Source organism: Mastacembelus armatus, chromosome 12, assembly GCF_900324485.2.
Source record: "Mastacembelus armatus chromosome 12, fMasArm1.2, whole genome shotgun sequence".
NCBI lineage: Eukaryota > Metazoa > Chordata > Actinopteri > Synbranchiformes > Mastacembelidae > Mastacembelus > Mastacembelus armatus.
The window spans coordinates 18,313,862-18,339,035 of record NC_046644.1 but is presented as its reverse complement, the minus strand read 5'-3'; the positions used below and the strand labels follow the sequence as shown (position 1 = coordinate 18,339,035).

General features: G+C 42.4%; 2 protein-coding genes across 6 annotated transcripts in view; both read right to left on the bottom strand.

The window, feature by feature from the left end:
- lhfpl2a (LHFPL tetraspan subfamily member 2a) overlaps nt 1-11,411 on the bottom strand; it is a 37,681-nt gene extending 26,270 nt beyond the window's left edge. The window contains exons 1-2 of one of the 4 annotated variants that reach the window (XM_026298396.1): nt 6,984-7,209; nt 6,094-6,194 (exon numbers count right to left, since the gene is read on the bottom strand). The gene's annotated coding sequence lies outside the window, so the exon portion shown is untranslated. Of the gene's footprint in view, nt 1-6,093; nt 6,195-6,983; nt 7,210-11,335 lie in introns of those variants that run through there. The other 3 variants (XM_026298397.1, XM_026298398.1, XM_026298393.1) reach the window with 3 other exon arrangements.
- Nucleotides 11,412-13,328: 1,917 nt separating this feature from the next.
- arsb (arylsulfatase B) lies at nt 13,329-24,684 on the bottom strand. 2 transcript variants are annotated; one of them, XM_026296636.2, is made up of 8 exons: nt 24,273-24,684; nt 23,720-23,906; nt 23,120-23,310; nt 22,475-22,682; nt 20,507-20,750; nt 19,232-19,302; nt 14,874-15,005; nt 13,329-14,396 (listed from the first exon to the last, which is right to left on the bottom strand). In XM_026296636.2, exons 1-8 carry the CDS (start codon nt 24,528-24,530, stop codon nt 14,131-14,133), a joined length of 1,557 nt encoding a protein of 518 aa, XP_026152421.1. In that variant the 5' UTR covers nt 24,531-24,684; the 3' UTR covers nt 13,329-14,130. The 2 variants fall into 2 exon arrangements, with proteins under 2 accessions (XP_026152421.1, XP_026152422.1); XM_026296637.2 differs by having other exon boundaries at nt 23,120-23,298; nt 24,273-24,555.
- Nucleotides 24,685-25,174: the final 490 nt, after the last annotated feature.

Sequence of the window (25,174 nt, the reverse complement as noted above, 5' to 3'; positions counted from 1 at the left end):
TAATGAGAAATAAAATGAACTTTCTTGATTTTGGCAAATGGCTGCAATGATACAAAGAGTGAAAAATTTAAAGGGGTCTGAATACTTTCCGTACCCACTGTATGTGGATATGATCTGTACATGACGGCACCCCTCCAGGATAAAGTTGTAGGCATGTTGACTGATGAAAGGATGAGGCAGAGAGGCAGCTATTAAAAAATGTGGTTACTCCTAAACAGCCTAATCTGTGGGGCAGCTACAGGGGTCGTCAACGGGAGGTCACAGAAAAGGAGGGGGAGCGGGTACAAAGGCCGCTCCAGACGCCTGCCCCTGGGAGATGGATCACAGATGTCTGACCCAGGACTGCTTCACTTAATTGTAAAACTAAACCCTTACCTTCTTTCTCTGTCTCATGCTTTCTACTCTTCCCTGTCTGCAAGTTGTTTTCGTTAATGCCTGCTTTCTGTCTGCCTCCGCTATCATTACTGCCTTCTATGATTCACTTTCCTCGTGCCTGTGTTTACTCTCCCTCTTCATGCAGTGAGACACAGTGTAATCCCTGCAGTCTTCAGAGGGCAAATACCACTTAGCTGTGGCGAGTTGCCCCAAATGACAACAGCAAACAAAGAAATGCCTCATTCCCTGCATTCTTTTTTTTTTTTGCAAAGCTAGTATGTAGGTTTTGTAAGGACTTTGGATGAGTCAAAGCAACGTTCGGCCAAACGGAGAAACCTGCAAACTATACAAAACAACTAAAGGGACTTTTGCAGGAGAATCTAAACACGCTGATTGCTGGAGAAGCTTCAGAGTCACAGTAAACTATTGCTGCAAAGATGCTTCCCTGGCAAAAACTAATTCAGTTTAGACAGTGAGGAGGGAGAGAGTGATGACTCTGAGCTGCACCTGAAACTGTGTCAGTGTTTAACTGGAGCCAGGACGGTTCTGATCATACCTGAGATTGGATCTAACAGGATGCATCTGTTGACAAGCCTGTGGCTGGGAAAATCAGCTGGCAAACTTCTACATATCAGCTTGGTTTAATGTCAGAGCTTGACTGATCTTGTAGAGTCACTGACTTTAACTTATCCATGAAACACTGGGAAAGAAATTTTGCAAAAAGGCTACTTTTGTACCGAAGCGTGCATGTGTGTGGTCCTATGGGTGGGGAAACGTTACCTTAGACCAGTGCACCTGAGCCGTCACCCTCACCTGGAGTGTCCTCACACCACAAATCATCTTACAGCTGCACAGACCATCGGATCGAGCTCTGCTCAGTGACCACAGGTCAAAGACATTCAGAGCAAAGGTCTTATAGTAAACCTCCTCCAGACACAGCAGAGTTTAAGCTTTTCCAGAGCAAAGTTGTAAGGAATAGTGTTTGGGGGAGTTTACACTCCAGCAACCCCACACTAAACACATCAAATGGGGGACCAGTGTCAGTGGTCACCCTAAATGATGCAGGACTGTGCAGCAAAAAAAAAAAAAGGTGCATGTGGTTCAACCACCATTGCAGCCTCTTGCATTGTTTTAACTCAGGTCAAATCAGCTGGTCTGTGCAGCATTTAGAAACTAGTCATAGACGATAACTCTGTCCTAGTCTTGATTTGATTTGGGGAAGTTACTGCATCATTTCTGTGTCAGTTTGTAAAAGGCTTTTTGTAATGGTAAAATAAACACATACAAAAAGAGGTTGAAAATACAAATATGTATTTCAGGCCAGGAAAGACTGAACCTTGTTGGTTAGAAATGAAACGCCTGCTTGTCTCTACCTCTGCCACCAAAATCACTGTCAATGTCACTGTACCATGAATGGAAAACCTGAGCTGAGCAACCAAAGGGGACGAAGTTAGTGATGTCAACAGGTCTAACAAGTGACCGGCCTTATATTCAACATGAGTCACTTCTATTAAAACTGTGTCTGCAGTGACGGGATGCAGAGAAAGTCACAGGGAGCGTTAGAGCTGCTGCGCTCCGGCTACCGGGGTGCAGTGGTGATAATGACCGGTGACACCCTGCCAGTCCACACCAAAATAGAGTTTCCATGGTGCCGATGAAATCAGGACCAAAACACAGGGAATCACAGCTCGTGTTCAGAGGAACTGGAGGATTTCTCAGTTGTGCTGAGATTTAGAGTAAATGTGAAAGAAAGAGAAAGGAGTCTTGGCCAGTGTGACGGGGCTGAAACTCAAAATGAAACGAAATTATAAAGTGCAACTCAAAATTCCCCACAGAACGAGGATGGAGATCACTACAAAGAATAACTGTAGACACGGATGAAGTGGAAAATATGTAAAAATGTCCATAATCTACAGGAGACAGAATGAGCTGTGAAACTATTAGTTGAACTCTATGTGAACAACTTGCTCCAGTTCTCAGGAAACTTTTGATCTAATGCTGAAAGAAATAGTTGATTAATCAACAACTTCTCCATGAAGCCAAATATTTGTTGCTTCCAGCTTTTTGGATGTCACTGTGTTCTTTGTTTTCTGTCACTGTAAGTTAAACAGCATGTGGGTTTGGACTGCTTGTTGAACAAAAGAACTATCTCTAGACATCACACTGGGAATTTTACAGTTTCACTAAGTCATGACATACATTAAAGGCATTTAGCCTGTACAGTCCCAAGGGTGGTATATGAATAAGCTTATTAAATAAACACTGCCCTGTTTATCTGCACCTGAACACACCTGATCCAGCTAATCAGCAGCAGGTAGAGCAGGGCCTCGGGGTCATGGGTTGAGCTCCCCTGCGTTAACTGATATAAACAACAATGAATTAAATTAGACGCAGACCTTGTGTGCAGCACTTTGTAGTCACTATTTTCTGGAGCAAGAAGGCGAATTATGACTTTCAGCTGTGACACAAACACAATATACAATCTGGTGTTATCTCGTTCATACAGTTGAAGCCTTTTTCATGACCTAAGCCAAACCGAACACATGACACTGCCTTATCACACGTTACACACGTCATAACCTGTCGTCATTAGCATACAGCTGAGAGGCTGAGCCCCAGACCGAGTCCAGGTCCAGATTAATCAATATTCACGCGACTGCTACGACATGAGCTGGAAAAAAAAAAACAAAAAACAAATGGCTGGAGAAAAACAGGAGCCACAGCACAGACGGCAACTGAGGTGGATGTTAAACACAATCAGCAGAGTTTAATGAGCCTGCAGTTGCTCAGGGAAAAGATAAAGTGCTAGAGGTCACGCAGCTGCAAAACCCACTGTCCGTCTGCCATGCATTCCCCCGAGACTGACCCCCAGCCTGCCTCGAAAGAACAAAACCCACTGCAGATTCTTTCTCTTCATTTCACCCGACAGGAGGATCCTGCACCCCCACCTCCCATTCACCTCTCTAGATGTCTCTTTCTTTCCAGGGGAGGGTCTGCTCCACAAGAGCCTATAATCAGGCTTCAGTTGAGACAAGTGTAGAGTTGGGCTTTGTTACTGTCAGGACCCAGCCTGCTGGCTTTCTACTAAACTGCAGGCTGGGGTGCCACTGGAGGTACATGTACCCCCATCAGAAGCTCATTTCCAGGAACCGCGGTGAGGTGGGGACAAAGATGGAGTGACCAGGGGGACGGAGAATAGCAGGGGAGGGGAGAGAGAAGGATGATTAGCTCCAGCACTGCCTAATCTAATCAGTGTGCATGACTGCCCCACAGTGAGGCATGGAGGGGGGGGGGGCATGTACAGACCAATACGTTTCGTTGTCTTTCACAGGCTGGAGGGTTTGAACAGTTGAACTCGCTGTTTTAGACCAACAAGAGAAACAGGAGGCCATGTGGGAAAGGTCATCATGTAAAGGCTGCTGGACACCGTCACATTTCACATGGATGTGACATAGTTGGAGCCCGTTCTGCTTTCTGACAGGTCGTAAAACAACTAGAACTCCATGCAGGTGCCAGGAACAGTCAGAAAGGTTTATCCTGCAAGCTGATGCAGCCAGGCAAAGACATACAGGGCACTTTATCTGAAACCAACACCCTGATTCTCTAAGGAACCAAATTTCAGTCAAATGTTCAATAAATTCAATCATTTATACAGTCTGCAGAACAATAACGAATTGAGCTAAAAATGCACAACTAATCAAAGCCTGCTGTGTAAAGTCGCGTCATAAATCTGGCTGGAACGATGAGAGCCCAGATTACTGAAATGCTGGAGAAATGCAGCTACAGCCAGGTGCAGATGGGAAAGAAAAAACTTGATAGCTGCAGCAGATCTTCTATTCAGTGTCTGCTGTCACACAAAACTGCATGTTGTTCCACATAAAGAGGTGTTTGCACAATGCACTGCTCCATGGTAACACTAGCTCACAGCTTATCAGAGGCACAAGAGACTCTGCTAACGGCTGCAGATGCATCAGCTTTCACATTTGATAGAATTTGTAAAAATTAAATGAAAAAGTTCAAAAACAGAAAATAAACCAAAAACAAACAAAGCCCCTCTCTCCCTCCTTTGTGCTGTGCAGATTTTTCCAGAATTAGTGAAACAGCCCATCTCTGCTCTATGAGACAGAAACAAAGTCAGACAGACGGATGCTTTTAATTCACTCAATTCGAAAGTCCTCTTAGGATCGTGGAATGGAAAACCTTATAACGTAATGTGACCCAGTTCAGATTAGTCTCAAACTGTCTCCCACACATTCTGTCACTTTTAAAGCCAAATAAAGAAACAATCTTTTGATGCTCATTAAAAAGTCTTTGTGATGTGCTGCTTTCATTAGAGCGCTTCCTGGATGCTCCTGTTGAAAGTTTTATTGACCGCACTCACTGAGACACTAAGTGGGGAAATAATGACCAAAAATAAGCAGGGATTGTGAAAACCAGATGTTGCTGTGAAAGTAAATATTCTAACTCCACATATAAGTGCAAACAGCTCCATCAGTCCAAAGACATTCAATGCAAATAAACCAGCCTTGTTATCAGGAGCTTTGCTGTAACAAACACTATTCCAGATGTTAGTCCGAGCCTGCCAGAGTCATCTGGTTTAACCTCTGACACATGGAGCAGCCGTTCAGTTAGTGGATTTCACACTCTGGTCATGGTGATACTATAGTCCAGGCTTTGGTTTCAAGCTGATTTCCCTCAACAGGCCATTCAGCCATATTTACACTCACAGATGCATTAAACTAAGTGTTAATTTAGCATCCAAATGTGTAGAGAAAACACGGATCAAATCCTCCACTGAAAATAGTCCTCACTCCAGGAGAAAGGCACTGACCAATCCCATAAACTGCAGCCAGAATCCTGGATTAATGACAAAAGCACTGCCATCAAAGCTCGGAGTAGCACGAAAGGCAGATGATGTGGTCTGGGCGACTGGGTTAGCAGTTTAGCTTCTGCTTTATTTTTTGCCCTAAAAGTATCACAAACTGCATCATCTGCATCAAAAAAAGGCGGAGGGTGATATTTTTTCCATGCTTTGAAAGTTCACCAGTCTGTTTAGGGAAGATGGTGCATTTGCGCTGCCAGGGATGAGAAGCACAAGTAGTTTTGCTTTTCTTGTTGTCTACAGGGAGGAGAGGAGCGTTCTGCAGGGTCGTAATAAATGGAGCCCAGGCTTTTTTTTTTTTTAAATGGGCCAAACATGAGGCGCTCAGGGACCACGTGCGCTGGCACATAAGCTCAAACACTGAACTCCAACCAACCACCATTTTTAATGCTAGTCACTCAGAGTGATGACCTCAGCATCATTAAACATCTGAAGCTGAGCTGCATGCCTTTAAAAAAGGGAAATTACAAAGAAATGGCTGAAGCTAATTACAGAATATGGACTCAAGGTCGAGACCACACGGTGGCTGCACTGCTGCAACCTCACAGCGGGCAATAAAGCGCCAACAATTAGCACAGTGAAATGTCGGCATACCGGCTGCTATAGTGTTATTCTGCTAGCACAGAGAGTAAAATCCAGGTGGGAATGGACAGATCACATGACTGGGATCCCTAACAGTCCATCAGAGCAACAAAACTACATCTCCCAGCAGCACACGTGGAAAAAAATAAGTAAATAAATAAATAAATAAAAATCACTGCTTGCTGGCAAAAACATGGGGGAAAAAAAGCAAAGTGAGGCTTTCCTCATTCAAAATACATGAGCGGCCTGCTGACCTTGTTTCTCCTCATTTCTATAAAGTCTCTGCCCCCAGGAGATCTTTCCCTTTCATGCACACACACTGGTTTTTAGGTGGGACCAGTTCTCAGGTTTACTGCTGAGACACGACACAAAAACAAGACAAGAATCTGTGTCATATTTTGTCAACACCACTGACAGACTCACACAGCAACCTCAGACCTTCAGAGATCAGAGGCAATGACAGGGAAAATGAAACTGATTATTGAGTTTCCTTTGCAGTATTTGGTACTAAACAGAATATATTTAGTTTTGAGGGACACTAGTCAGACAAAAAAGACATTTGAAAACATCAGCTTGAGTTTAATGTTTGACTCGTGTCTTTAATCAAACGTTTTATGAGTAACGATGCACATGGTGTAACAAAAGTGATAAAAAACAAGAAGAAGAACGGGGTTTTGATGGTTTTTGTACTTCTAACCAAAGCTGCATTGAGATTTAAGTCATTTATTTATGCAAAAATCCAAAAGTCCCTCAGATGTGAAGATTTTCTGTTAGTAACTTGAATAGTTTTTTGGACATCTGGACCAAAACAAGGCGTTTACACCCTCATATCTGTTTTGTTATAGCATGTGCATTGTCGCCCTGTTAAAGGTCACTTGGTAGCACAGCAGGGTGATAATGTGCTGCTGTGCCTGGTAAAGCATCAGTCTGCTCGGCTTCCCTGCCACGAGTTTCCCTTCACAGCTGTGGAAGAAAACTAAAGCCAGGAATGAGGAGAAACTTGGGTGGAGGAGGTGAAGTGTACGGCCGAGGAGCTGAAACACACACCGGTATCAGAGATTATCAGAGTAACTTGTCCGGACTAACAGTTTGAAAACAGCTCATTTGTTTGGTCGCTGTTGTGTCTCCGGGCGCAGCTACTTACGTGGAGCTGCTGGTTCTGCGCCTTTGACGCGACGCCGCTGAAATCCAGCAAGTTGAAGGATCTTCTCGTGTCTTCTCGGAGATTTCTGCACTTTCACTCGATCCTGGGTTGTTTTGTTTGTTTGTTTTTTTTCCAACCTCAGTGTCTCTTCTTCATCCTCCACGTTTTCTCCGGGACCACGGAAGAATGAATGGCTGGCTCCGGCCCCCTCTGCCCAGACGGACCACTGGTGCGCTGGGAGTGCACCTCTGTTTGCTCCCTCCCACTTCCCTCCAGCCTGCACTGCCCCTCTGCAGCTCAACAACACATCACTCATTTCATATATGATCTAATACTAAACACAAACTAGTCACTAGTAGATTGTTGTTGTGCATTAGTGAAAAGTAAATAAATAAATTAAAGCAGTTACTTTAGAATTTGGGATAAATTTCACCCTCAAACAACACCCAGTTTTCCCCTGCACTCATCTAACATCTGTAGTTTTTAGTTAGTTTGGAGATTAAGGCTTTGCATATAAACTTACATCTTAAAAATAATGAACTGTTAGATTTAAAATAATGGAAACTGTTCCACGTTGTGTCAGAAGTGAAAATTCAATTCATGTTGAGAAGGGACTGTTTTCTGCATAATGAGGAGTTTAACTTTATATATAAGGTGTATTAACTGTGAAAACTTCTATACTTCTATTTCAGCCTTTTCTACATTGTGCTGTCACTGCTTCTGTGCAGGTAAAAGAAGCGAACACTGTTTGAAACGTACTCTCCATTCACTGATGTAATAAAGGAATCGAACGCTGCCCAAAACCAGGACTTCCCAGATCAGAGCGTGGGATCTCTGATTGGTTCCCATGCAAACATCATGGGAATCACTTTCATTTCAAAGCACTTGGGTGTAGTGGAAGTAAAGCGCAGGGACTTTTCTAATTAGAGATTTACTCTTCTTCAACACCCAGCAGAAATAATAGAGAAATGAAATAAAACAGAAAAGATAGTCCACATGACGGCAGCGTTTCACACTGTATCTGTCACTTATCAATAGGGATTAAACAAACAATATTGGCAATCAATTCTCATACAGTTTGCTTCTAGTTCAAAGTGCTCTACAGAAGACAACAGTTCAAATACACTATAAACAAGGTCATCATCACTGATAACGTGGTTTCTTTAGGCTATAAATTATAAATCATAATATCGACACCAGTTAGTAAATTAAATAAGAGAAATGATTGTTTGCTGCAAACTCACTGGCTGGAAAACTACATAAGTGATATTGTTTTATCTTCTGTAACAAACAGTCAAAATCTAATCTCTTCATTTACGTAAAGCAGTTGTTGGTATCAGTATGTTATTCACCGTGTCTGGTTACCACACACACTTGGTCTGTTCTACAGGGACATCTGAGGAGACTATGTGTCACATTCTCTCTAAATCCGAGTCTTAACCTTTATTGCGAGGCTAACAGCTGAGCTAAAGATCCACAGCTCACAGCAGGCCTCGTAGTCTATATGCTGCATAGCAGAAAGTCAGACTTAGCTTGATTTCCAGACATATGTCTACACATGCACCGTCTCCCATTCCCAGTCTCCAGCCTTCTTTTGTTTCCAGAGCCTACAGAAATACATAGGAGTGTGCAGTCGGTCCATTTAAGGAACAAGAATGAAGCAAATCAACAACTTTTGTATGTTAGGGGATACTCTGCAGGAGTATGAATGGACTGTTCTGAAAGTGTTGTGACTAGGACTGTAACAACTGGTGCCAGGACCTATGTGCCCTTTTATTTGTGTTCCTTAGTGAGTCAAATGAGCCTTGTATCAAGTGAAAACACAAGGGAGGCCTCCTGATTTGGTCAGGGTGTTTCTGGCTAAACAAATTCTGCAGTTACTGTCAATAATAACAGCCCTGATGTTATCCACCCAGTTCCTGTTACTCCGACTGACCTTCAGTTTGACAGTCAGACTGAAAGCACAACAGTCTGCAGCAGAAATGCCCCAATTACCGTGAATATGTGACCGATTACTCCAATAACCGTAGTTAAGATTAGGTTCCATATCTGAGATATGAACAGACTTTAACCCTCTGGAGTCCAGTTTTTTTTTTTAACATACCTTTGTTTATATGGCACGTTCCTGAGGAACACTTTAAATAGGATCATGTTACATCTAAAGACACCACATAATAGTTGTACATTTTTCTACTTTATTTTATTTATTTGGCTCAATGAATAGTAAAACATGTTGTGTACAATGTAGAACGGTTCTACAGATATATTTTAAATGATTTTCGTATTATCAGAGAGAGAAATCTCCCTACTAACTTTAAAAATAACACTTAAAGCAGAGCCTGTACTGAGAGAATGAGATATTACGGGTCGAGGTGGTTTTTAAAAACAGCTAAAATCAATCAATCAGTCAAAACCAGCCTGGACTTCACTTTCACTGTTAGAAAACCTGCTGTTTTTGTTTCCATCATGCACGAAACAAACTAGCCACAGCTGCCCCTGTGCTGCTTACATCTTAATTTATAGGTGATAATAATATAACTATGATCTGTGTTATCTATTAATAAACTGTTGTGGGGTCATTCTGCATAATGATTACCGATACATTTGATATTTTAATCATATTTTGCTTATAATACCTGTATTTTTATCAAGGAAAACTTTTCTTTGAATGCAGGATTTCGCCTGTTTTGTTAATATTATAATAATTGGGTTCCAGTGTGGTGGTGCCTTCTTGCAGTAACCCATGTGACCTGCACATTTTTGTCATGTCATGTCATGTGGGGGTGTCTCTGCGCTGTGTGGGACTGTCGGGGACTTTGTTTTTTTCTTGTGAGGTGGATGAGCTGTTGGATTTCCCCCTGTCTGAGGCTCAAGGTTCAACACATTCCCTGCTGCGCTGGTCAGTCTGATTTTAATCTATTTTCACAGTCAGGGCGGTACAGACAGAGACACAATCTTGTTTGGAATTCCAGTCCCACTTCACCATGAGCAGCAGAGAGCGGAGACCTTCGAACTGTCCTTGTGGACATACCAGAGGGAAACACCGAGGGTGGCAGTTGTTTTTGTTTCCCCATGTGTGTGCACCATCACGACATCACGCCACTTTTTAAAAATCGTTACATCCCTGGGAATAATTAACAAGGGAAACTAACAACAATCGTGTGTATTCATGACGTATAGTTATGCTGCTGGTAGATGAGGTGCAACAGAGGTCCAGACTGTGCACATGCAGACAGTGATCGTAAATAAAATCAGTGTCAGATTTATTGTTGTTTGCATCCCTGTTAAATGCCATAAAAAGACAGCGTTTCAAATAACAGACAGCTAATGGCTTATTTCTTATCGGACAGAAAACCTGTTTCTGTTCTGCACTCGCTGAGGATCTACTCTAAACCTAAACTTAACTTTAAAAGCTTGTGTTTAAGTAATGAGAAGTGTGTCACTTAAACACGATTATTTACTTTCTGCAGTTCAGTCTCAGCCATTTTTAAAAAAATCTTTACAGTGTCATTTCTTCAGGGGCATCCCACTGGAAGCACATGTGGCTCTGTCACAGCTGAAAAAACAAAATGTGAGGGTCCGGGCCACGTCATAGTGTTGATTCAGCAGAGGCAAATCAGAGCTGGACTTCACAGGACCCAGTCAAAGTGCTGGATTAAGTGTGAAAGGAACACCAAAACCACTTTGAAAAGTATGAACAGGAGATAGCTGTGACACCGCTGAGGCTGGCTGCTATAAGAAAAGGAGGGGGAAGAGGGAGTAACTCGTCAGGAGGGTAGTTCACCACAGACCCAGTATGGGAAGTGTAAAAGTGGTCTGCAGCCGAGCTGAGAGACTCACAGGCCTCGGGTTTTAGATGAACAGCAAGTACTGACAACATCTAATTAAATCAACTATCCCCTCAGCCTGAAGAGCAAAGTTTTGATTGCAGTGTCAACTAACAGAACAAGCGAGTGACAAATTTATAGCCTCAGTAACGTAAGAAGCGTTTCCTCAGAAAGAGAAAATAATCATGTGGTATTCTGGTCGTCATCCATTACCAAAATCCCAGTTTAAATTCCATTTACCGGCCACGTTGGTAGAAACTTGTCTTTTTTAAGCACATATACATTTGTACAGGAGTTCCTACAGTGACACTGTTTAAAATTACAATCCAGCTCAACCTGCAGGAAACTATCAAAACAAAAAAAGTAGGTTTTAAAAACGTAAGCAGATAAGTGGCATCACACTGTTGCTTCGGGCCGGCCATCTGGGCTGACTGTTACTGAATAAATAATTCAGTGAAACATGACCTAGAATTTCCTCAGCACATAAACGTCAAACAAAACAATCCCAAGTCAAAGTCCACTTACTTGCTTTCAGTTGTAGCTGTTAAGTCTTTCTGACAAAGTCCTACTGGTCCTGTTCATGACGAAATACCAGCCTCTGAGCTCACGTGTCAACAGGTCCATCATGGAGACATCCGCTCTGGTGAAGACCATGTGATAGGGTCGAAAGTTCAGGAAAATGGTAGCAGCAGGATTTTGAGTTGGGATTAATTTATCATACTAATCTTTTCTCACCATACATGGACTGTTAAATTGGGGTTGTTGGAAAGTGTGAAGGAAACGACCCTCAGTCTGGTGTTCACAGTTTCCAAACATCCATGAAACAACAACTAAATATTTTGGGAAATACACTTATTTACTTTCTTGAGTGGAATTTAAAAAAGGTCAATACTACTTTTTGGACAGACCCGGGCTCTTCCAGAACTTCTAAAACTCACTAATTAACATGTCAGATCCAATAATCTAAAAACTGGGGACTATGGGCTGGATTGTCTTAGCAGGGTGCCACGACTCACACAGTAAACAAACGAGATATCATGTTAATTAGTGGCAGGTGGATTGTTTTAATTAACCTTTGGGCAGAACCAGGCTAACTGTACCACAGGTCTGACAAAAACAGACCTCCAGTATAATGAAATGTGCCTAAGTGTCATAACTGAGCTCCTAATGTCCACGGTCTCTACAGCTCTTCTGTTCTGCCCAGTAATCAGCTTTGTTGTTTGTCCTTGCTAGCTGCCAGTCAACTCACACGGCGGGTTAAGGGTCACAGCCCACATTAGGACGGGGCCGACCACTCTGCAGGGAGTATTTCCTGTGGGAGTCTGCGTGCTGCTGCCGTTGGGAGGTCAAACACCAAGAGGCCAAAGGTCAAACAGCATGTATGTATTAACAAAATGAGCTTCTCCTGCTCAGGCTGCAAATATGCAAATGATCCCTTTGGAAATACGTGATCTATACCTTTGAGGAATTAGTTTTTCTATAAAACATTAACTGATCAAATGTATTGGCCCAAATAATTTGGTTTTCACAGCAGCCTTAATGAATGTAAATCCCCTCCCTGATGACAGTACAGTCATACACTCATGACTGTCTGGCATGTGGGAGTTATTTCTGCAGCCATAATATAAAAGATAGTTGCAATGCACAAGAAATTCCTCACATTTTCAACCACTGGACAGAAATGCTCTGCTGTGCTGCTAAATACAACAGCACTTACTGAACAACTATAAAAGGACTGTGAGGAAAAAGGCACTTTTATTTAATATTGGACAAAACACATCCAGAATGATACAGTTTCTGCTTTACATCTGTTTCCACTGCCTCTTTTTTGTTTTCTGCAACGAAGCAGATCAACTGGGTGATGCATTTTGAACGTCAGGTGTAGGCACTTATGAATAGTGGGCGTGCACAATTAATAAAAAATATATAAAATATAAAGCATAGTTACTTTAAAGCATAACATTTAGTTCTTTTTTTAGTTATTTAGATGTAACTTTAACATTAGCAGACATGAAGCACAATTAACACCAATGTGGAATCAGACCATGTGATCATTATAAGTCAAATATTCTTCACACTTTGTATATTTATACTGAATTTTCCTTCAGGGATGAATAAAGTTTATCTCCAAACAATGGAGAATTACACTTCCTTGTTACAGGTGTTAGCAAACAGCACAAAAGCTGCTGAATTCCACCAAAAATAACCCCTGATTTAAGCTGCAGACTGTGTTTTCACTTTTCTCCACAGTTTAATCTTGGGCTCTCTGCTGTGACAGAATTTTAAGCTCTGTGATTGGACGTTTGATTCAGAAATGCACTTCAGGAGTTGACAATTTGAGATTTTCTAATGCAGTTGTTGATGATGTGGACCAGAGATGTAACTGGGACAGTTTAGTGCTCCGATTGTGAGTCACGTAACATTGTCTATGGGAAATGTTAATGAAGCTTTCACTTCCAGGACCAAGGGGTGCTTGAAACAGCTGCTCCCATTTTGCAGCTTCATTTTTATGATTTAATAGATGCAGCAGAACTGAGCTGTGTTCATTCCAGCAAAGAACAGCAGAACTGAAAGGCACAGTCTGAATTAATATTGTGTTTTTTCCATTTGCAAGGAAACATCTATGAAACCAAGGAATTAGCTTTGAAGATACAACCTGCTGCTGGATAAGACGTAAAACAGCATTTACAGTTTCCCCTGAGGTTTGTGTAAGAAACACTGTGTTAAAAAAATAAATAAAATCACAGAGATTTGTGACGGAAGATCTAAATCCATCTAAATCCTCCACTTTGTTCATCAGCTCATCGCTACCTGGGCAGGTAATGGACAGTGGGTTTGAAAACAGCTGCTGGCTACAGAAAAAAAACAATCAGTGCAGTCACAGTGAACCAAAATATTAAAGATGGGTGACCAAAACATTGCAAAGAAAAACCTTAAAGATGTTTTATGGTAAAAAGGCCTGGAAGGAGCCTGCAGCTTCTTAACAGTAGATAAATGAAATGAAAATACCTGAAACTGCTGGAACTGAGTCTTTACAAATCAGCAACATGTGCAGCTAACACAGTTTATGCAACAGCTTTAAATAACCTCTGAAATCATTATGGGAAAGAAAGATCAATAATGATCAATAATCAACATAACAATAACAATCAATAACATGATTTCTACTGGCTGTAAAGAGACTGTAGCGACTGAAAAATATTAATAATCAGCATAGAATAACAAACAAAACATCTAAAATTCACTTTGTTCCCCACATTCGTGTAATTCACAGTAAACAGTGATACAACCTTCATGGCGTTCATCACCGTCACCTTCATCTAAGCCCAGGGGCCCCAGGCTCCAGTGGGGCCTGGGTCACACTTGGGGTCATCATCAGGGAAGTTTATCGGTAAAGAGGTTTTCTGGTGGTGGTCGAGTCTGGCGAGGAGATGGTCCACGACTGCAGGGAACCGAGCAGACAGTTCGGCCCGCTCCTCTGGATCCTTTTCTACGTCGAACAGCATTACAGGCTTCAGCGGCTCCACGGCAGAGGGCCCCGGCCCCGAGCTGTTGTGGTCGGGCCGAGGGAACCAAATGTCACAACCTGGAGGAAAAAACATGAGGGACGTTACAGCTGCTTTTGACCAACCAACATTAACTGAGACAGAACAGCAGTAAATCTTCACGTGTGAGAAGCTGAAACTAGCAAACAGCTGCCAATCGCTTGCTTTGATTGACTAATCACTCAATTGATGCAGCTCTAACTTTTATAAACTGGAAACTTCATTTCACAATAAATAAATCACAGACTGGGAACTCTGTCCTTTCATTTTGTCTACCATTAATCCCCACATGAAACCTCAGATTTATTTCAGGTGTTCTGATAGTTTAAGCACATTAAAACGTGTTTATTTTCCCTTAAATGGGACTCTGAAGGCAGGACGTTTATATTTACATTAATGCTACTTGTACTGAAGCAAAGGACCTCTGACTAGCCAAGATAAGAGGTGAAGGTCTGCGTTTGATTTTGCACTTCCCTCTTAGACTAAACATGTCATTACAGGTGACAGAAGACACTGACCTGGGTAGCCGGTCAGCAGCTTCCAGTTTGAGTATCGAATGGCTGCGTGAATGGACACATTGAAGGCAGAGTTGGCCCAGGAGTCTCTGCTGACCAGCTGAGCCAAAGCTAACTGACGCTCCCTGCCAGGACCTGCAGAGAGCAGTGGACACAGCTGATCAAAGACGCCATTCATCTTCAAAAACAAAAACAGGTGATACTAGATTATAATCAGACTACCACTGGATTCAGAACGCCCTGTGTAAATCTCTGCACATAACTGGGAGTCAGTCAGTACCAGCGGTTAGACAGCGGGAAACAGAGGTGGTTCGAAAATGAATGTAAAACAAATTTAAAGCAATCTTTCTCTTTAAGAAGAGAATTTGTTTAACATATGGATTTCCTCAAACACATGGCACCGTGGGGCTGCAGGAATTTGACAAATGTGGTGGAAATGTGGTCGACTCAGCACCAGTCTTCCATTTCTGCCAAGCACAATGAATAATTTGCCATTACTGCAGGTGGTCAGGTTTGAAACGGTAAGGAAACGAGGAACAGGGGTTAGAGTTAGCAACTGGCATCATTTACCAGTTTCACAAGGCAAAGTAAATAATTCAGCCCTGTTATGATGGTGTCCAGTCATTTCTGCAGCCTCTTGCCATGAACTATTTCTGCACTTACGGAAAATGTCTCCCAGAAGGGAGCACACATGTCTACGTTTTCAAAAAAGAAAGAGGAGATCTGTCCTTGAGAGTATTCCCAGGTTCATGCAGTGGCTGACCCTCACAATATGGTCCTAATTAGACAGATTTGCAAGCAATTTCAGCCTCCTAACGCTGTCAAAAACAAGTATTCCTTCAAATTCCTTGCATACAGACAAATCCCCACCCACACAAAGCCCATGTTCCCATCCCAGCTCATCTGACAGAGCCGATTCCACCACAGCGACATGGCGGGAGAATTAAAACATTTCCGATCTCAGCGTTTTTATAACCACATGATAAAAGCTTCAGCTCTGAACTCTTCACTGCTCGTTGCACAAATGACATGTGGGGATCCTAATTGCTCTCACATGCATTAAGCTGCGCTGCTCAGCGTGAATCGATCCCTGAACCAAAATCATTCTCGATCACACTTGCACAGCTCAGCTGGGGTGTCACTGTGCCAGATTCAGGTGTCAACATGGTTATGTAAGTGGGTGGGATGATAAATGCTTTGGGCTCTGCAAACATCAGGTTTAGATTTAGTCTTGGGTGCTTCACGGAAAAGAGCCTTAAGCCCCAACTCAAACTCTTCATCTCTTTTATTCTTTCTCTGCCCGAGCAAAGAGGAGAGCGTCTCAAAGTGGACCCGACTCATCCGGATCCACAGCAGGAAGATCCACAAACAGGCACCAGGAAAAGCAGGGAGGGCAGGAGGAGAGAGAGCACTGAAATTGCTAGAAGGAGAGAAATTGCTAGAAGGAGAGCAGAGGAACGTGTAGGGGAAATTTGGGGCTGATTTAAGGGTTGGGCTGAGTCCAGGGTTTCTCTCTCTATCAACAAGTAAGGGATCCCTCTGCAACCCATTTAGGTGGAATCCTTCTTCTCACACAGACCAAGAGGTTCTGAAAAGCAACATGAAAGGAGAAAAGTATGTAAAAGGGAACAAAATCTCTTCATAAGCTAAACAGAGGAAAGCAGAGAAGCATGAAGAGAGACTGAAGAGGTCTCTGGGTTAATAGGAAAGAGGGTAAGAAAGAAAGAAGGAAGAAAAGAGGAATCTCAGCGTGGAATGCACTGAGGGAGGATGCCGGTCACTGTGGTGGCTGACAATAAAGATTCAAATATAAAAGTCGAGGGTGAACGATTGTAAAGCAGCAGTGTTGTCATTCACTGGGTCCTTCTCTCGACTGAATGGGTCTGATGCTAATGACCAACAGAATAAACAGTCACGTCTCAAGAATGTGATAAACCAGCGAGTGGACAACCAGGTTTTTTTCCCAGTAGGTCCTAGTTACTCATTACACATCTGATGATAAACTGGGACTTTTTCAGAATTGATTTCATTTTCTTTTTAACTAACTTAACCTCAAAGCTGCACAGATGACTACATGTTATGTCCTCCTTGTGATAAACCCACAGATAATTATGACCCAGTTCTGACCTGTGGAGCGTTTTAGCATCTTTCAGCTCATTGTTTTGAAACGGCCTTAAAACTCTAATGACAGATATGCCAGTGTCAGTGTCCTGGTATCACAGGATCTAAAACCAGTGAGGATTTTTTCTCCAACTGTGAATGCTGCTTTCTTAAAGATGCCAAAAAAACAAAATCTAAAACAACATGATAGTGATGATATAGTGAATGGAATAACAATTTAGCATTACTTTGTCTTATGATGTCATGTCTAATGTGCATTTTCTTCAAACAACCCTTAGATGACTTGTACAAGGAATTTCATTTGCACGTATCTTTTGTTTCAGCTTATAGACGCCAGAAAAACCCCAATAAGGCTTTGAGTTCTCAAAACATTTCCATATTTTCCTCCAGTAAACAAAAAGAAAAACACGTCTGAAATGTTTAGAAGATGATTTAGAAACTAATACTCTGTTCTCATGAAGACATGAGGCCACTACCTTACATCTGTGAAGCATTTCAGCACTGAAACGTTGTCCTAAACAGTGTCTCTACTGGTTTTGAACATGTAACGAAAGGTGCAGCATCCTCCACAGGCAGAAACAGAGGCCTCAGACCAGAACCCTGTTCCCCCCTCAGAAATGGAAGTGGTTTCTTTCATGTAATATTAATTGTTTTAGACAAGAACAAGACCATTTCCTGAAAACCTCTCTACAGTCACAGTCTACTGTATATTTCAATAAAATAGTGTTCACAGGCCCAAATATAATGAATCATGAAATAAAAATAAGGAGTATTAAAATATTGTCAGTGGCCTTTCAACATCCACTCACAATACCCAAGACAACATTAGGTTTGGCCACAGACAGATTCATATCCAGCCACAGTCCTCATTAACTTACGATCCACTCAAACTCATTTCAGTGGGTCAGAATGAATATAATGTGGGTTTCTAAGAGGCTAATGTGAGTTAGTCAAACGTTATGTAACATGCTATTCTAGGCGTCAGTCTGCTTTGACTTCACTCAACTGAATTCATGATGTCTGGGCTCAAACAATGAGTCCTTGATACTTGATGGGAATAGTGAGGAAAGAAAACTGCAGAATTACAACATTCGAAAAGAAGAAACAGCACAGAACAGAGGAGAGGTAAGGTTTCCATCACCCCCAGCACGCTCTATCAAATCATTACCTCCACTGGCAGCGGAATTATGGCCAGTCAGGAGTTTCCACGTGTCGCTCCCATAGTTAGGTTAACTGATGACTGTGAGTTGTAGGAGTGTCTACATATGTCAGCCCTGTGACAGACTGGTGACCTGTCCAGTAACCAACATGTGTGATCCCCCAGCATGCATCTGTACACAGATAACAGGTCTGAGCCTGGGGAGAGGTCACCAGATAATTAAAGGGATGAGGTCTACTGGTGGATCTCAGATAAATCTGAATCAGAACCAGCTTTATTGGCCAGTCATGTTGGACAAATGAATGAATTTAAATATCTATACACCAGAGACAGAACATTTTTCACCTGGTCTAAGACTATAAATAAAACAATGCTAACATGCTGATGGTCAAGCAGGAATAGTGTTTATTACGTATACCATCTTAGCTTAGCATTTGCTACAATTTGGGGATGACTGTGCTCATTTCCAGAGCAGTTTCATTTGCGTCAATAAGTTTGTTACAGAAACAGACTTTGTATGACAAACCGGATACAAACGAGGTTTCCACAAGTTGACCTACATAAAGGAGCGAAATGATCTCATTCTACAGGCCGAATTTGATCCTATTAATATGTTTTGCAATAAAGTGATGAGATCTGTGCAGCTGGTGCCATCAAATGTTAATATTTCATAAGTTCATGTTTCACAATTCACATCAAACTTCACTCTTCACCCGAAATGTTGTATTATCCATCCCTCCCATCCAACAAAAACAGAGCTGTCACAGTAAAGATGTGTTTGTTCTTAATCATATGTATAGAGCTGTAACCATCATCTTTTTCAGGTTAAATTGGCAAAAGAAATTCCAGTGCTGACTTTTCCAATTTGCTGTTTTTCTCTATTTTATAATGAAAATCTTTGGGATTTAGACTAATAGGTAAAAAAACCAAAAAGAAAACTGGGCTTTGTTGTGATGAGGATTCTTCAGAATAACAGTGCCTGGCTACACAATTAATCATATAATAAGCAGATTATTTGATAATAAAATAATTGGTATTATTTTTATAGTATTTATGTGTCAGTGTAAATCTGAGAACTTACATGGAGCGACGTCAATGTACATGGGGTCAATGTTGTGCAGCAGCTCCAGTCTGGGTGAGGCCAAACCTTTGCTGGAAGATAAAAGCAGTTTTACTCTTTAACATATGGATACACAACACACACACACACACACGCGCACACACACACACACACACACACACACACACACACACACACACTCTCCTGCACTGTAGAATCCACTGGGATCTGTAAATCTAAACCAGCTGGCCGTTGTTCACCAGGCAGTCATATGTTCTGACCACACTCCACCACAGGGAGAAAGCGCCGCTCTCAGTGACCACAGTGTCTGATAACACAACTAAAATAACTCGCCCTCTGCTGCCTGCCTTCAGTTCTGGGCCTTCATTTAGTTTTTATTTCAGCAGCCGTGATGTCTGGCTGCCGTTTTCTGTATCAGCCACTCTGGTTACAACAGGATGAGACTTTAAAGCAGAGAAAACAAACAGAAGTTTGTGCCCAGTGTTGTTGTGTAGCTCACACGGCAACGCCAGCGGCCAGCGGTCAGGTGACGTGCGTCAGCCAATCGGGTCAAGTGGAGACTGTGAGTAGTAGTTTGCGGTCCTGGCTAAGCCTTGATTTTCTGCTGGGGCTCTGCTGCAGCCCTCAATTTCATCCCCTTCACCATGTCCACATTTAGTTTACAAATAAAATGTGTCAGTCAAACAGGACTCGGTGACAGCTTGTGTGAAGACGTGAGCGAAACAACATGGAGAACATATCTGTTGTCTGCCACGGCTTCATATTACTCATCAAAACAACTTCTCGAAAAATAGTTCGCAAAACAGACATTCAACTATAAATAATTGAAGATAATATCAATAAAACATTACCAACATATTGGTGAGGATTTGTAGAAAAACTGATTCGTTGAACCAAAAGCAGCTTTCGTAGTTCTTACAGGCAGATTTGTGGCTGTAGAGAGAATAAGAATAAAAAACCAGAGGGATGGAAGGACTACAGATTTGTGTGAGAATGACTGATGGAATTTCCTTCTCTTTGAGCTGCCACGGTAACAAAGGGCTTATTGAAAGAGCAGGGGCTCCTACAAGAAAAAGACGCCGGGTCACAGAGACAGGCAGAGGGAGTTGGAGCGAGAGTGAGTGGGGGGGGCAGAGAGGGAGACGGCACGCTGTCAAACTCGAGCGCTGCTATCACTCACACTGCAAACACAGGCCAGGGCCGACCTGCCGCCCAGGAAACACCCTCAGCTGGGAATTCAACGGAAAATCTTTACAGCACAGCGGCCTGCCTCACCTGATCGTGTCCCACATGTTGAATCCATCCAGTGGTTTTGTGCTGTTGGTGCTCCCTCCTGCCAGGCCAACGAGTGTAGGCAACCAATCAGAGATATGGATTAGCTCTTGGCTGACAGTCCCCGGTTGTTTCAGTAGCGGGCTGGCGACAAATCCCACTCCCCGGACCCCTCCTTCCCACAGGGACCACTTCCTCCCTCGCAGGGGCCAGTTGCTGCCACCGAACAGTGTCTGACCCCCATTATCTGTCACAGCCAGAGATATTTTACATACATTTACATACAGAAAGTCATAAATACGACAGGAGGTTTGGGGACGTGACACTGTGCCGACTGATCAACAGGACTAATAGATTCAAATGATTACTAACAAATAACTTTATTCTTTTAGCAATTTTCTAAATGAAGATTCTTTTTTAAAGTTCATCCTCAGGGGAACATGTTTATTAACAAACCACCTGATCATTGTTGAGATATTATACTCAAAGCCACAGATGGTTTTAGGACCATGACTGTCTGAACATAACTTAGTGTCTATCCCCAACAAAAGTGTCTCAGCGACAACTTTCATGAATTTGCTGATAAGCCAAATGTTTGAAGTAACATAAAGTCGTCTTTTCTGTAGGAAACTTTATGGCCATATGTTCAAAAATTGTTGAGACATTTCACTGAAAACTATATACGTCAACCACATAGTGCTAAGGCCTGAAAAGTTTGGAGACTATGACTGTTTGTATAATTTTTTTACATTAATCCATGTATTTGAGATATGTCAGTCTAAACCAAGCTGAAGGATTTATAGACCAACACTGCTGCTAGTGTGGCTAGAAACAAATGATTCATGACATTAAAAATACAGCACCGCTCATCTATTTGTCTCCACTGACGGAGACTCCTGCATAATATCCAACCATTACACAAGTGCACACACAGTCAGTCAGAATCACTGTCATCATCCCAATAAGTCGGTCCAGAATAAACACCCTTGACCAATCACATCCAGTCTGGGCTCCCCTTTCAGCGGCAGTGTGTCATGCAAGTCCAGGAAGTAGTCTGTGCCGATTCCCGAACGGTTCTACTCCTTAATGCCTTTTCAAGCTGCTGTGGCTCTTCAGGCCAATTCTCTCATCCCCTACTCCCCATGTTTCCCTGCAGCTCTTCTGTTGCTCACTCGCTTACAGTAAATTCAGGGCTCATCCCTTTCCTATTAGGCCTGACACATGTAGGCCAGTGATAACAGCATGTAGTTGAGAGAAGTTCAAATTATAGGCTGGAGATATAATTAATAAATCTGTGATAACTATTTTCAGTAACAGATGGTTATGCACTTATAAACTGTATCCTGGCCACATCACAGGGAGTTAAAGTCAATCAGGAGAGATTACATAACGAGTGCATCTCCTTTACACAGAAGCAGCGAGTATTTTTCAGTCTTCTTATTCATTTCAGATCAGCAGAGTCAGTGTCTGCATGACATATGGCTGAATCCTGCGAATCAGAGCCAGACAAATGTGTGGAAGAACAATGAAACAGGCCACCTACCACAGGCAGAAACCTGGCCTGTTACTTTCACAGCATTGTTCTCTTCTTATTACCCTTTAAAACCCAACCCCCCTAAAAATAGCCCATTTCAACGAGTTACCTACTTCAGATGCAAATCATTAGAAGTTCCACATGTGGAAACCAGTGAGCGGGCACATGTTTAGGATGTCTGTGCCTGGTTTAAGTGAGTTTAGCTTCATCGTGACTTTATTATGTTCTTCGTCAAAGCTTTATACGATGGATATTTATCACTGTTCATCAGTACTGAGGCTCCACTGATGTACATGAAGACATGAGTCAACAAAGTCCTTTTTTTAGTGTCTTTTCTTTCCGTAACTCTTTACATCCTGACAACAAAACTACGACCTCAAATTAAGTCGAAGACTGCACTCTAGTGGGCATGCAGAGAACTGAGCACAGAAACAGACCTGTGGAGAACACGAGCACTGTGTTGTCCCAGAGTCCTTGCTGCTGCAGAGTCAGGGTGATGTTGCCCACAGCCTCGTCCATGGCCGACACCATGCCGGCGTACAGCCTGCGGTGGGGGTCTTTGATGAAACTGTAAGGGGCCGTGTAGCGTTCTGGCACCTGCAGGGGTGAATGGACGGCCTGCAGCGCCACATAGAGGAAGAGGGGCTGGCAGATAAAGAGGACACATGAAGACTAATAAACCATCTGATCTTATGTTTATAGAGTCAGATCCACAAGGACACAAACCTCTAACTGTTCTTGTTACACATGGGCAGCTGTTTCAAGTTTTTTTGAGGTATTTTCTTAATATTTTTCTGCTAAAATCAAATAATTCCCAAATGAGGCCTGTCACCACACACACCTGGTTAACCCACTTATCCAGATTATAATGTTGACATTATGACACACGCATGGATTTGTTGCTTCTTTGATGCTGGGTTAAAATGCACCTGAAACTGTCCTTCCAAACCAAAAGTGCAGCTTACTGACATTTAGCTGAAGTTCAGACTTTGACACATAAAATCGAATGAGGCTAAGTAAGTTTTTTATATCATGGAGGGTTTTGACAGGTATGTGAGTAGAAACATGTATGTGTGTTTCACCTTGTTAGACTTGTGTGTTTTAATGATGCTGATGGCTCTCTGGCTGAGCAGCTCAGTGGAATAGTCTCCTTTATAAGCCGTGGCCACTTCTTCTCCATCCCTCAGGTCCAAAGCACAGCGGGTCAGGTTCAGAGCAGAGATGGGACTACAGCGGGCATGGGTGTAGTAATCCTCACTGCCTGTCAGGTAGCCTTATGGGCCACACAGTGGCAAATACAGACAAACAGCTACGTTTATGCTGTACATCACTAAACTGTGTCATCTTAGTGTCTAACTTCCAAAACACAGACAGGAAAAGTCGACCCAAACATTAAAATGCCCTTCGGTGTCACCATGCTCTCACAGCGTTTAAGCTTTACAAGCAGTTGCAAGTAATTTTCTGACTTTTTTTTCCCCTGGATTTTTTTGGGATTTACAAGCTGCTCTGGTGAAGGTTGTAAAAAGTTCTCTGTGTTTTTGGTTTAAAAAAAAAAAAAAAAAAAAAATCTGCTTTTAATTTAGAGTTCTCAGTACAATCCTCACGCACTAAGGAAATAAGGTCAGCGAACATCGTCAATGCAGAACCTGCTCTCTGAGATGTTTATTTAAAAATATACCCACCAAAAAATGTGTCAAAGCCTCGGCGTGTGGGCAGACACTCCTTCTTGTACATGCCCAGGTGCCACTTGCCCACCATGTGCGTAGCATAACCCGCCTCCTTCATCAGCTCGGGCAGCAGTTTCTCATCCAGAGGCACACAGTAGGGCTGACAGGGCCAGATGATCTGGTGCTGCATGCCTGTGTGAATCTGTGGACGACACAATATAAATAAATTAAGAGGTAATGTTAGGAAATACACTTTGTGTTGAAAGCTGTGTGCAAGAATAGCAAAGGGGAACCAGCAGGCTCTGTGCTGGTGGTGCAAAAATAAAAACTGCTCTAAAACTAAAACTAGACTCTTGTGTAGGAAACTTTTCAAAACATGCACAAATGTATCAAATTAAATTTCTGTCCTGGAGGTTACAGCAGGAAATGATTATGATGCAGTGGATGGTCTTTAAGTATGAGGGGTTCTTTTGTTTCATTGCGCAAAACCTCATCTGCAAAATATCTGAACCAGCTGAACCTTCATCCAGCACAGGACCCATGAGCAGCACCAGGATCCGGGTCTCACCTGGTATCGTCCAGTCATCAGCTGGTTCCTGGAGGGGGTGCACAGAGGCTGGACGTAGTAGTTCTCCAGGCGGACTCCATTGCCAGACAGCTTGTCCAGGTTTGGGGTCCTGATCTCAGAGCTGTGGTACCCCACATCATACCAGCCAAAGTCATCGGCCAGAATAAAGACAATGTGAGGCTGCAGAGCCGCTGAACCCGAAGGGAAACTAAAGACGAGCAAAGCGACGAGCGAATAAACCGTCTGCACCTCCGCCATCGTTTTCAAAACACGACGGAGCGTTAAAGGAAAGTCCGTCAGGCTGTTTCTGGATCCGGAAGAAAGACGAACATGACTGAGGAGGTAAGCAGATGTTTCTGTTGTAATATAAGTCACTACCACATGTGATCTCCACTTTATTTTCCTTGTGTTACTTCCCCGTTCCGCAGATTGAAAACACTGCCTCTGCTGCAGCCAATCAGGTGACTGGAAAAAACAGCCAATCACGTGAATGTGCGGAAGCCCAAATATGGTCAAAACACATAAAGCGAAAAAGATGTAAACAAACCCCAAAACACATGTGTGTGTTTAGTAGTGTTAGTGTTAGTAAAAACCACAAATACACTGATAATTCAAATTCTTTGCACATGGACGTTTTACACAAATTACCACAATTTATTCTCGTTAAAATGACAATTGAACCTGTTGTTTTGATTATTGTTTATGATTTTATAATTGATTTATGGTAATATGACGTTAATATTTTTATGTCATCTACTATTATCTTTACTATCACTACATCAAGGTCCACCATAAACAACTCTTGGACTTTAGGTAGATGTGTGTGATTGTTTTTACAATATAAAATAAATAAACTCAACTAAAGGAGGAATCAGGCTGGAGGAGTAAAGAACAGGCCTACA